Below are 14,102 nucleotides of genomic sequence, written 5' to 3' on the forward strand. Positions count from 1 at the left end.
TGCAACCTCTGCCTCCTGGGTTCAAGCAATTCTCCTGCCTCAGCCTTCTGAGTAGCTGGGATTACAGGCACACACCACCATGCCCAGCTAATTTTTTGTATTTTTAGTAGAGACAGCGTTTCACCGCGTTGACCAGGATGGTCTCGATCTCTTGACCTCGTGATCCACCCGCCTCGGCCTCCCAAAGTGCTGGGATTACAGGCTTGAGCCACCGCGCCCGGCTGAGAACCCATCTCTATAAACCAAAAAACTGTAAAAATATATATTTAAAATTGAAGAACAGAAACAATTACAACTAATTCAAATAAACATTCCTGAGGTGAGACTCTGCAACTAAACAGGTTTAGACACTGGTCTGAGTACTTTGCTTCTCAGTGGTGACTTTGGTTTCATATGGAGACAGAATGGAAAACACACTCAATTGGAAGTTTAATGCCTACGTCCAGAGAGACCATACAAGTAATAGGGATAGAAATGCCATAAAAGAAATAATCAAAGGCTGTTTCTAAAAGAGCTGATACCCATTTAGTACAGCTTTTATGATGCAAAAAATAAAGTTACCAAAACAAGGTGAATTTTGTTTTTTTTCCTTAAGGACAGAGTCTTGCTCTGTTGCCCAGGCTGGAATGCAATGGTGTGATCTGGCTCACTGCAACCTCTGCCTCCCAGGCTCAAGCAACTCTCATGCCTGAGTCTTCTGAGTAGCTGGGATTACAGGTGTGCACCACCACACCTGGCTAATTTTTTTTTGTATTTTTAATAGAGATGGGATTTCACCATGCTGGCCAGGCAGGTCTCTCAACTCCTAGCCTCAAGTGATCCGTCCACCTCAACCTCCCAAAGTACTAGGATTACAGGCATAAGCCACTGCACTTGGCTTCTTTTTTTTTTTTTTTTTTTTTGATATGGAGTCTTGCTCTGTCACCCAGGCTGAAGTGCAATGACGCAATCTCCGCTCATTGCAACCTCCACTTCCTGGGTTCAAGTGATTCTCCTGTCTCAACCTCCAGAGCAGCTGGGATTACAAATGCAAGCCACCATGTCCAACTAATTTTTTGTATTTTCAGTAGAGACGGGGTTTCACCATGTTAGCCAGGTTGATCTCAAACTCCTGACCTCGTGATCCATCCGCCGCAGCCTCCCAAAGTGCTGGGATTACATCGCGCCCAGCCTTTTTCTGAAATAGGGTCTCACTCTGTTGCCAGGCTGGAGTGAAGTAGCACAATCTTAGCTCAGTGCAGCAGACTCAACCTCCTGGGTTCAAGTGATCGTCCCATCTCAGTTTCTCAAATAGCTGAGACTACAGATTGGCATCACCACATCTGGCTAATTTTTTAATTATTTTTTTATAGAGACAAGGTCTCATACATTTCCAGGCTGATCTTATGCAATCCTCCCATTTCTAATTCTCAAAGTTTTGGGTGGTGTGAGCCACCACATGCCCAGCCTGAATTTTCTGTTAAGTTTTCCCTTTTTTGGCATAGTAGTAGTGATTAAGGCAGTGATTTAAAGGGACACTTGAAGCTGGGCATGGTGGCTCATGCCTATAATCCCAGCACTTTTGGAGGCCGAGGTGGGAGGATTGCTTGAACCCAGGAGTTCAAGATCAGCCTGGGCAACAAAGTGAGACCCAGTCTCTACCCAAAAAAAAAAAAAAAAAAAAAAAAGCATGCCATGGCAGCAAGCTCCTGTGGTCCCAGCTACATGAGAGGCTGAGGCAGTACAGACAGCTTGAGCCAAGGAGGTCTGCAGTGACCCGTATTTGAATCACTGCACTCTAGCCTAGGCAACAGTGAGAACATAAAAGGACACTTGGTAAGCTGGGCAAGGTGGCTCACACCTGTAATCCCAGTGCTTTGGGAGGCCAGGTAGAGAGGAACACTTGTGGCCCAAAGTTTGAGACCAGCCTGGGTAACACAGTGAGATCTCATCTCTAAAAAAGTAAAAAAACTAGTCAAATATGGTGGCATACATCTGTAATCCCAGCTACTTGGGAGACTGATGCAGGAGGATCCCCGAGCCCAGGAGTTCAGGGGTATAGTTTTTTGAATGTGGCTTTTGTTGTGGACAGAAAATAAGAAAAAATAAGTTTATGATGTTTTGCTATTTTGTCTCAGCAATGTCTACTGACAAAAATGGTTAAGTGTAATGTAGAAACAGACTTTGAAAATGAAGTCTGGTTTGCTCTGCAACTTTTTTTTTTTTTTTTTTACTTCTAGCTATCATCTCTTGAAGAATACAGGGAAATAACACGAGAATTAATCCCTCAAGTATTGTTTTTTCCAACCCTCCTGGAAACAAGAGTTGTGTATGTGTGTATGTGTGTGTTGTGTTTGTATAAAATGAACTAGGAAAACATAATAAAACAAGATTTCATCACAACTGAGTCAGCTCTAAACTTTTTTTTTTTTTTGAGACGGAGTTTCGCTCTTGTTACCCAGGCTGGAGTACAATGGCGCGATCTTGGCTCACCGCAACCTCCGCCTCCTGGGTTCAGGCAATTCTCCTGCCTCAGCCTCCTGAGTAGCTGGGATTACAGGCACACGCCACCACGCCCAGCTAGTTTTTTGTATTTTTAGTAGAGACGGGGTTTCACCATGTTGACCAGGATGGTCTCGATCTCTCGACCTCGTGATCCACCCGCCTCGGCCTCCCAAAGTGCTGGGATTACAGGCTTGAGCCACCGCACCCGGCAGGTCTAAACTTTTAATATGCATGTTTATTGCTTTTTCATTGAAAATGTTTCCTATTTATATTATGCAAATAAGAGATACAAAAAGTCAGAGTCAGTATATATAGTAGAATCCCATCATAAAATTATGTCTGGGTATGTCATTGGTGAAATAATATTCCTTGAAACATGAAAACATACAAGTAACACCTAAAACAAATGGGTAGCCTATGAAAGAAGCTTTTATCATCAGTGTGAAGGGTCCCCTTGTAACTATGCCAACCATACTTACCCTGGAGACCTGAGCACAGCGACACAGGGTAACAACATCTAGAAAAGAAAATATCCTAAAAAGAAGAGAGAAAGACAAATTTTACTGCGTAAGTTGACCTTTATTTATTTGTATTTATTTGAAACAGGGTCTCACTCTGTCACCTAGGCTGTAGAGCAGTGCCATAATGACTGCTCACCCAGACTCAACTTCCTAGGGTCAGGTGATCTTCCGACATCAGGATCCTGAGCAGCTAGGACTACAGGCACCTGACACCATACCTGGCTAATTTTTATTTTTTTTTGTAGAGACAGGGTTTTACCATGTTGCCCAGGCTGGTCTCAAACTTCTGGGCTCAAGTTACTTGGCCTCCCAAATTGCTAGGATTACAGGTATGAGCCATTGCACCTGGCCAGTATGATATAGTAGTTGCTCTTGATTTTAGCATACAAATAATTGATTATGTGTATATACACACCCAAACACAAAGGCAGTTTTTTAGAACAAACACACAAAATACTTAAGCAATTTGTGAAGATAATACTGCCCATATAAAACACATTGGAAAAAAATGTTTTACTTGATAATGTACATATAGATGCTGTCCAAGTTCAATTACATCAAAGAATGATAAATAATTTCTTACTGTTTTTAAGTTAAAAAAAAAAATTCCCACCTCCAATTATCAAAAGAAAGACGCTAGGGAAGAATCTTTTTTTGTTTTGTTTTGTTTAGAGACAGGGTTTCACTCTGTCATGCAGACTGAAGTACAGTGGCACAATCACAGCTCACCGCAGCCTTGATCTCCTGGGCTGAAACAATCCTTCCACCTTAGCCTCCCAAGTAGCTAAGACAATAGGCATATGCCACCTGGCTAATTTTTAAATGTTTTTGTAGAGATAAGGATCTCCCTATATTGCGCAGGCTGGTTTTGAACTCCTGAGCTCAAGTAATCCTCCTGCCTCAGACTCCCGAAGTTCTAGGATGTTATGTATGCTTAGATGGGAAGAATTTTTAAAATTTGAAACAAGGTCTCACTCCTGTTGTCCAGCAGTCATTGCTCATTGCAGTCTCCATCCCCCAAGCTCAGATGATTCTCCCACCTCGCCTCCCGAACAGCTGGGACTACAGGCACATGTCATCATGCCCAGCTAATTTTTTTTGTCCAGGTTGGAGTGCAGTGGCATGATCTCAGCTCACTGTAATCTCTGCTTCCCGGGTTCAATCGATTCTCCTGCCTCAGCCTCCAGAGTAGCTGGGATTACAGGCGCCCACCACCACGACCAGCTAAGTTTTGTATTTTTAGTAGAGATGGTGTTTCACCATGTTGGCCAGGCTGGTCTCTAACTCCTGACCACAGGTGATCCACCTACCTCAGCCTCCCAAAGTGCTGGGATTACATGCATGAACCACCATACCCAGCCCCTGCTGGAAAGGATTTTTTTTTTTTTTTTTTTAGACGGAGTTTCGCTCTAGTTACCCAGGCTGGAGTGCAATGGAGCAATCTCGGCTCACCGCAACCTCCGCCTCCTGGGTTCAGGCAATTCTCCTGCCTCAGCTTCCTGAGTAGCTGGGATTACAGGCACGTGCCACCATGTCCAGCTAATTTTTTGTATTTTTAGTAGAGACTGGGTTTCACCATGTTGACCAGGATGGTCTCGATCTCTTGACCTTGTAATCCACCCACCTCGGCCTCCCAAAGTGCTGGGATTACAGGCTTGAGCCACCGCACCCGGCCCGCTGGAAAGGATCTTAATGAAGTATTTTACAGTTATGAAAGAAAAAAAAGATAAAATAATTTAATAAAATCTAAAAACGGCAACAAAAAGTGTTAAATCTCTAGAAAAAAACAAACAAAATATAAATTTTAAAAATGTTAGAACTCTACATATTTCATTCTAATAAATTATAAAACTCTTTTAACACAGCAATGCTAGAAAGCATTTATTGTCTAGAATTTTTCTCAGCCTTAGAGAAGGTAAATAAATATTTATTTTGAAGTAGACCAGTAAGTTGTTTGCTTAAAGCCTAACAAACCATACCATAAGCCACCTATGCAAATAGGTCAGGGAATCATGGAAATAAAAGTGAATGGAAGATCAGGCATGGTGGCTCATGCCTATAATCCCATGTCTTTGGGAGGCTGAAGTGAAAAGACTGCTAGAGGCCTGGAGTTCAAGACCAGCCTGGGCAACATAGGCTCCCTATTTTAACAAAGAAAAAAAAAAAAGGTAGCTTTGGCTAGGCATGATGGCTAAAGCCTGTAATTCCACCATTTGGGAGGATCACTTGAGGCCAAGAGTTTGACTAGCCTGGAAAATACAGTGAGAGCCTGTCTCTACAAAAATTTTAAAAATTAGGTTGGGCTGGGCATGATGGCTCACACCTATAATCCCAGCACTTTGGGAGGCCGCGGTGGGCGGATCACCTGAGGTCAAGAGTTTGAAACCAGCATGACCATCATGGAGAAACCCCATCTCTACTAAAAATACAAAATTAGCTAGGCATGGAAGTGGGGCACCTGCAATCCCAGCTACTCGGGAGGCTCAGGCAGGAGAATCGCTTGAACTTGGGAGGTAGAGGTTGTGATGAGCCGAGATCGTGCCATTGCACTCCAGCCTGGGCAACAAGAGCAGAACTCCATCTGAATTAAAAAGCAAACAAAAACAAAAAACAAAAACAAAACAAATTAGCCAGGCATGCTGGTATATGCCTGTAGCTCCTAGCTACTCAGTTTGAGACTCCAGTAAGCTATCATCACTCCAGGCTTGGTAACAGAGTTCTTGTTGTTGTTGTTTTTTAAATACAGAGTTTTGCTGTGTCACCCAGGCTGGAGTGAGGGAGTAGAATGGCGCAATCTCTGTATCTGCAACTGCAACTTCAGCCTCATGGGTTCAAGTGATTCTCCTGCCTCAGACTCCTGAGTAGCTGGGATTATTATAGGCACTCGACCACCATGCCTGAATATGCTTAAAGGTTAACTTGATATGAATGACAAACTAAGCTCTTGTCCAGGGGCAAAAAGTACAATATAGCATGTGCTTTAAAAATTCAAGTGAATTGGCCGGGCGTGGTGGTTCATGCCTGTAATCCCAGCACTTTGGGAGGCCAAGGAGGGTGGATCACTTGAGGTCAGGAGTTTGAGACTACCATGGCCAATATGGCAAAACCTGGTCTCTAATAAAAATACAAATATTATCCGGGTGTAGTGCCTTGCACCTGTAGCCCCAACTGCAGGAGAATGACGCAGGAGAATCGCTTGAACCCAGGAGGCAGTGGTTGCAGTGAGCCAAGATCTTGCACTGCACTCCAACCTGGGTGACTGAGCAAGACTGTCTGCAAAAAAAAAAAAAAAAAATTAAAGTTAATATTGCTTTAAGAATTTTATAGCATTCCTTGAGATAAACAGAAATCGCTGGAGCATTAAAAAATCCAGGTCTAAAAGCATTCATTTGGATGTTTTTAGGGTCAGATTTTCTATTCCATAGTTGCTTTAAGTATAAAAAGCTTCCAGCTGAGCATGGTGGCTCATGCCTGTAATCCCAGCATTTTGGCAGACAGATCAGAAGGTCAGGAGATCGAGACCATCCTGGCCAACTTGATGAAACCCTGTCTCCACTAAAATACAAAAAATTACCCGGGCGTGGTGGCACACGCCTGTAATCCCAGCTACTCAGGAGGCTGAGGCGGGAGTATCACTTGAATCTGGGAGGAGGGGGCTGCAGTGAGCCGAGATCACCCCACTGCACTTTAGCCTGGCGACAGAGCAAGACACCATCTCAAAAAAAAAAAAGGCTTCCAAGTCTGCTTAACATAATAAAATTTTGTTTAGTGTTTAGAGGCTATCAAGTCACATTTTTGAACTTTAAATAAGCGGGGATAAGAATTACATCAGATAGGAAGTCACATGCATTCTGCAAATATTGTCAGTGTCTTAAAAAACTTTTTATTGTGGTAAATCACACGTAACATTCACCATTGTATTTTTTTTTTTTTTTTTTTTTTGAGACGGAGTTTCGCTCTTGTTACCCAGGCTGGAGTGCAATGGCGCGATCTCGGCTCACCGCAACCTCCGCCTCCTGGGTTCAGGCAATTCTCCTGCCTCAGCCTCCTGAGTAGCTGGGATTACAGGCACGCACCACCATGCCCAGCTATTTTTTTTGTATTTTTAGTAGAGACGGGGTTTCACCATGTTGACCAAGATGGTCTCGATCTCTTGACCTTGTGATCCACCCGCCTCGGCCTCCCAAAGTGCTGGGATTACAGGCTTGAGCCACCGCGCCCGGCCTTTTTTTTTTTTTTTTTTTTTTTAGACAGAGTCTCATTCTGTCACCAGGTGCCAGGCTGGAGTGCAGTGGTGCAATCTTGGCTCACTGAAACCTCTGCCTCCCAGGTTCAAGCAATTCTCCTGCCTCAGCCTCCCAAGTAGCCGGGACTACAGGCACACGCCACCACGCCCAGCTAATTTTTTTTTTGTATTTTTAGTACAGATGGGTTTTCACCATGTTGGCCAGGATGGTCTCAATCTCTTCACCTCGTGATCCGCCCACCTCAGCCTCCCAAAGTGCTGGGATTACAGGTTTGAGCCACCGTGCCCAGCCCTTTTTTTTTGTTTTAAAGACAGGTCTCACTCTGTCCCCCAAGCTGAAGTGCAGTAGTGCATTCATGATTCACTGTAACCTTGAATTCCTGGGCTCAAGTGATCCTCCCACTTCAGCCTCCCAAAGTGCTGGGATCATAGGCATGAGCCACCATGCCTGGCCTTAACTGTTTTGGAAAGTACACAGTTTAGTGGCATTAAGTATATTCACATTGTTACATAATCATCACCGTTCATCTCCAAAACTTTTTTCATCTTCCCAAATTGATACTACACATTAAACAGTAACTCCCCATTTACCCCTCCTCCCAGACCCTGGCAACTACCATTCTATTAATACTTTGTCTCTATAAAGTTGACTATTCTAGGTACCTCATACAAGTATCCTTCTGTGTACCTTTCATATTAGAATCATACATTATTTGTCATTTTGTGACTTATTTCACTTAAGTTTTCAGGGTTGAGCCATGTTGTAGTATGTGTCAGAATTTCCTTTAACATTGAGTAATATCCCTCTGTATGTATATACAGTATTTCTTACATCCACTGATGGATACTTAGGCTGTACCCACCATTTGGCTCTGTGAATTATGCTGCTATGAACATTGGTGTACAAATAAGTGTTTGAGTTTCTGCTTTAATTATTTTGGGTAAATACCCAGAAGTGGAATTGCTGGATCATATGTTTCATTTTCTGAAAGATTGCCATACAATTTTCCATAGCAGTTGCACCATTTTAAATTTTCATGACCAGTGTACAAGGGTTCCAATTTGTCCACATCCTTGTCAACACATCACTTACTTATTTTTAAGATAATAACCTTCCTAATGTGTCTCAACTGATTATCTGAGGTTTTGATTTGTATTTCCCTAATGATTAGTGATGTTGGGAATCTGTTCATTCTTTAGCCAGCTCTACTTCTTGGCCAGTTGTGTTTCTTCTTTAGGAAAATACCTATTTTAAAGTCCTGTACCCATCTTTTTTTTTTTTTTGAATCAGAGTCTCACTCTGTCACTCAGGTACTGCAGCTTCCACTTCCCAGGTTCAAGTAATTCTCCTGCCTCAGCCTCCCAAGTAGCATGGATTACAGGTGCTATTTTTAGTAGAGATGTTGGCCAGGCTGGTATCAAACTCCTGACTTCAAGTGATCCACCCACCTTAGCCTCCCAAAGTGGTGGGATTACAGGCATGAGCCACCATGCCAGGCCTCCTTTTTAAAAATCAGGATTTTGTTGTTGTTGTTGTGTTGTAGTTCTTTATGGAAAATACCCTTTATCAGATACATGATTTGCAAATATTTTCTACCATTTCAAGAATTGCATTTTTACTGTTGATAGTGTCTTTTAATACACAAAAGTTTTAAATTTTGATGTAATCCACTTTATCTATTTTTTCTTTTGTTTCCTGAATTTGTGGTGTCAGATCCAAGAAATCACTGCTAAACTCAATGTCATCAAGTTTTTCTCCTGTTTTCTTCTGAGGATTTTATAATTTTAGTTCTTACATAAAGGTCTTTGAACAATTTTGAGTTTATTTTTGTATACTGTAAAGGTAAGGGCCAATTTCATTCTTTTGCATGTGGATATTGTTTTCCCAAGACCATTTATTGAAGAGACCGTCCTTTCCCCCACGAAATGGTCCTGGCATCTTTGTCAAAAATCATTTGACCATATATGTGAGGGTTTATTTCTCAGCTCTCTATTCGATTTCATTGGTCTATGTCTGCTTTTATCTATCACACTATTTTCAATATTTTCAGTTTTGAAGCAGAAAGTGCTTTTGGTGATTGAAATAGTTGCACAATGTCAGAAAAACTATTAACAGCAACTAAATTGGTTTCAAGAATCTTCCCTTATGTTTTCTTACACATTTACTTCCTCTGATAGATATCTGATACTTTGATTTTCTCCAACTATAAAGGCCCATGTAAGGGACTGTTTAAAACTGATGATAAATTAAATGAGCTGGGAGGGTTAAGCAAGGAGCAACATGGAAAGCAAATATAACTGATCTATATCCTGCAATCTCAGCAAGACAGAGGTGAGAGAATCGCCTGAGCGGAGGAGTTCAAGGGTGCAGTGAGCTAACACTGGCCACTGCACTCCAACCTGGGTGACAGAGCAAGACTCTGTCTCTAAAAAAGCAATTCTGCCTCAACCTCCTGAGTAGCTGGGACCACAGGTGCGTGCCACCACGCCCGGGTCATTTATTTTTGTATTTTTGTAAAGACGGGGGTTTCACCATGTTGACCAGGTTGGTGTCGAACTCCTGACCTCAGGTGATCCACCTGCTTTGGCTTCCCAATGTGCTGGAATTACAGGCATGAGCCACCGAGCCTAGCCAGGTGTTCCTTAATAATTAATTAAAGAGGGATCACATACCTACTAGAAAAACATTTATAAAATGTGAATTTAGAGTTTGGCAGTTTTGTTTTTTTTTTTTTTAAAGAAAACTGCAGAACAAGTGGACATTTCTCTTTTTAATCCTCCAATTAAGTTGTAAAATATACCAGGATAGAAATATGAAAACAGTGAATTGCAGTACGTTTTGATCATTAGAAATTAGAAATTCTAATTTCTAGATGAAATCTGTTAATCCAAATCCAACTGATAAAATATGAATGTCAGTGATGGCATTTGAGATTTAATATTCAAAAAAAGTCAAGGTCAAGAATCATTCTTCAGGCCAGGTGCAGTGTCTCACGCCTGTAATCCTAGCACTTTCAGAGGCACCAAGGCAGGCAGATGATTTGAGCTCAGAAGTTCTGAGACCAGCCTGGACAATATGGCAAAACCATGTCTCTACAAAAAAATATAAAAATTAGCCGGGCGTGGTGGCAGGACCTGTAGTCCTAGCTACTCAGGAGGCTGAGGTGGGAGGATCACCTGATCCTAAGAAGTCAAGGCTGCAGTGAGCCATGATTGTGCCACTGCACTTCAGCCTGGATGACGGAGTGAGACCCTGTCTCGAAAAAAAAAAAAAAAAATCATTCTTCAGACAAAACTCTTGTGAAATGATTCAAAATGAAGGATGAGAATGGGGTGGAAGGTTGGAGTGGAGAGATATATATTTTAAGTAATACCTTTTTGTATAGATCTGACTTTTGCAATAACATGTTTTAAATAATCAAACATAAAATTGGTTTCACTTCTGGTCATAGCTGAGTAAGCTTCCAGTGAACTAACGTTCCAGACACAATTATAAATTTGGAATGAAATATTAAAAATTGCCACTTACGCTGGGTGCAGAGGCTCACACCTATAATCCCAGCACTTTGGGAGGCAAAGGCGAGTTGATCACGAGGTCAGAAGATCAAGACCATTCTGACTAACACAATAAAACCCAGTCTGTATTAAAAATGCAAAAAACTAGCTGGGTGTGGTGGCACACACCTGTAATCCCAGCTACTCCGGAGGCTGAGGCAGAGAATCGCTTGAACTTGGTAGGTGGAGGTTTCAGTGAGACAAGATCTGGCCAGCCTGGCAACAGAGCAAGACTGTCTCAAAAAAAAAAAAAAAACTACCTGAATGTATTGGAAAGTGAACAAAAGTAGGCAGATATTAAAGGGTTAGGGGAATGATAATTTCTAGTTTTACAGCATTTATCCTGAGGGCAGGTTATATTTGGGACCCTTGGAGCACTTAGAAAATGCGACAGAAACCTACAAAGCAGAACTAGAGAACAGAATATAGAGCAACCACATTGGAAACTGTGTAGGGAACCAATGTGAGGCAGTACAAATTCTGTTCAAATTGCTGACTGACCTCTGAACACTGCATGCATGGGACAGACTCCAAGCAGCTAAGGGTAAAAGAACTGAACTTATATTTGAGCTGACACATACGACAGGTAGTTTGGGTACAGCAACGTTAACTGTCTGCTCAAAAATTAAATATACTGAATAAGGATGGAGAGAAAAATTCTGATATAATTTTAATGTTTGTCCCCTTTGAGTCTCATGTTAAAATGTGATCCCCAGCTGGGCTTGGTGGCTCACGCCTGTAATCCCAGCACTTTTAAAGGCCAAGGAGGGCAGACCAGGAGTTCGAGACCAGCCTGACCAACATGGTGAAACCCCATCGCTATTAAAAATACAAAAATTGCCGGGCGCGGTGGCTCAAGCCTGTAATCCCAGCACTTTGGGAAGCTGAGGCGGGTGGATCACGAGGTCGAGAGATCGAGACCATCCTGGTCAACACGGTGAAACCTCGTCTCTACTAAAATACAAAAAATTAGCTGGGTGTGGTGGTGCATGCCTGTAATCCCAGCTACTCAGGAGGCTGAGGCAGGAGAATTGCCTGAACCCAGGAGGCAGAGGTTGCAGTGAGCCCAGATCGCGCCATTGCACTCCAGCCTGGGTAACAAGAGTGAAAACTCCGTCTCAAAAAAAAAAAAAAAAAAAAAAAAAAATTAGTCAGGGGTGATGTCACATGCCTGTAATCCCAGCTACTCAGAAGGCTGAGGCAGAAGAATTGCTTTTTTCTTTTTTCTTTTTTTTTGAGACAGAGTCTGGCTCTACCGCCAGGCTGGAGTACAATGGTGTGATCTTGCCTCACTGCAACCTCCGCCTTCCAGTCTGAAGCAATTCTCCTGCATCATCCACCTGAGTAGCTAGGACTACAGGTGCTCCCCACCACACCCAGCTGATTTTTGTATTTTTTAGTAGAGACAGGGTTTCACCACGTTGACCAGGATGGGTCTTGATCTCTTGACCTCGTGATCTGCCCACCTCAGCCTCCCAAAGTGCTGGGATTACAGGGGTTAGTCACGGCACCCTGCCAAGAATCGCTTTTTTAGAGACAGAGTCTTGCTCTGTCACCAGGCGGAAATGCATGCAGTGGCCAGTGATAGCTCACTGCATCCTTGAACTCCTGTGCTCAAGCAATCCTCTCACCTCTGTTTCCTGAGTAGCTGGAATTATAGGCGTGCCCCACCACGCCTGGCTAATTTTAAAATTTTTTTGTAGAGACAGAGTCTCACTATGTTGCCCAGGCTGTCTTGAACTCTTGGCCTCAAGTGGTCCTCCTACCTTGGCCTCCAAAAGCACTGGAATTACAGGCATGAGCAGCTGTGCCTATCCGTGACATTGTAAATATCTTGTTTCTCAAAAAACTTTGACTCACTAGTTTAATTTTTTCTGAAACAGTTACTACTATTGCAGTTGCCAAACGGTGATTTTCTAAATTTACCATTACTTCCACATTTTATTAGTTGGAGTTCCACTCTAAGGAAGAGCTTTCCCTTGGACTCCAGTTTGCTATTTGTTTGTGTTTATATCTGTATGGATTCATGGATTGCTCATATATTCAGTGAACTGTAATCTCATTTGGGTTATCATTATTTCAATGCTCAAACTGTTTCAAATTTAGCCAGTGGGATCAACTTCCAGCTGTGTCATTTGTCCTTTGAATATGTCACCATCATTCATTGAGCACTTCCTTGTTTTCTGGCACAAGGTGTTTCAGACCTTTCTTATACCTCCCGTGATTCATTCCTGGAATCAATCATTTCTTCAAGGACCCCTTGTATTTTTTTTTCTTTTTTCTTTTGAGATAGAGTCTCACTCTGTCATCCAGGCTGGAGTGCAGTGGTGTGATCTCGGCTCACTGCAACTTCCACCTCCTGGGTTAAAACGATTCTCCTGCCCCAGCCTCCCAAGTAGGTGGGATTACAGGTGCCTGCCACCACGCCCAGCTAATTTTTGTATTTTTAGTAGAGACGGGGTTTCACCATGTTAGGAAGGCTGGTCTCAAACTCCTGGTCTCAGGTTTCCCACCTATCTCAGCCTCCTAAAGTGCTGGGATTATAGGTGGGAGCCATCACACCCAGCCTAATTTTTCTATTTTTTGTAGAGATGGGGTACTACTCTTTAAGTCACAGCTCATTTGTCTCATTTTCTGAATTTTCCATGCTAGGTGTAAAGCCCTATATGTCAGACTGCTACAATGCCCTAGGCAAAACCTCTTTTCTTGCTCTATATTGATTATTGCCATGCCTGTTTCTCTACTGCTCTGTGAGCTCCCTGAGGACAGAAATTGTTTATTTCTATATCCAGCATAGTATCTGGGACATTGCAGGTACTCAACAAATATTTATACCCACATTATAAGTTTAAAGAAAGGTAATTTAATTATTTCTATACATCTCACATCCTTCATAAAGAACATGAGTTGTCATCCCACACAGCAAAACACTTCTAAATGACTAAATCTGTTTGTCTCTTCATTCAATAAATAGCCCTGCACTGTAATGGTTTGAATGGTTTTTTTTTTTTTTTTGAGAGGGAGTCTCACTCTGTCGCCCAGGCTGGAGTGCAATGGCACGATCTTGGCTCACTGCAACCTCCACCTCCTGGGTTCAAGCGATTTTCCTGCCTCAGCCTCCCCAGAAGCTGGGATTACAGGCACCAGTCACCGCATCGGCTAATTTTTATATTTTTAGTAGAGAGTGGGTTTCACCATCTTGGCCAGGCTGGTCTCCAACTCCTGATCTCATGATCCAACCAACTCAGCCTCCCAAAGTGCTGGGATTACAGGCGTGAGCCAATGCGCCCAGCCTG

The 14,102-nt window shown here is 42.6% G+C and overlaps 1 protein-coding gene across 3 annotated transcripts in view; it reads right to left on the bottom strand.

Moving 5' to 3' along the window:
• Positions 1-14,102, bottom strand: part of FBXL20 (F-box and leucine rich repeat protein 20) — a 124,877-nt gene that overhangs the window by 51,673 nt on the left and 59,102 nt on the right. For all 3 annotated transcript variants that reach the window (XM_074388691.1, XM_010341802.2, XM_003931186.4), the window contains exon 3: positions 2,964-3,018. In XM_074388691.1, the coding sequence (XP_074244792.1) occupies positions 2,964-3,018 (55 nt within the window). The remainder of the gene's footprint in view (positions 1-2,963; positions 3,019-14,102) is intronic.

This window comes from Saimiri boliviensis, chromosome 17, assembly GCF_048565385.1.
Source record: "Saimiri boliviensis isolate mSaiBol1 chromosome 17, mSaiBol1.pri, whole genome shotgun sequence".
Taxonomy (NCBI): Eukaryota; Metazoa; Chordata; class Mammalia; order Primates; family Cebidae; genus Saimiri; species Saimiri boliviensis.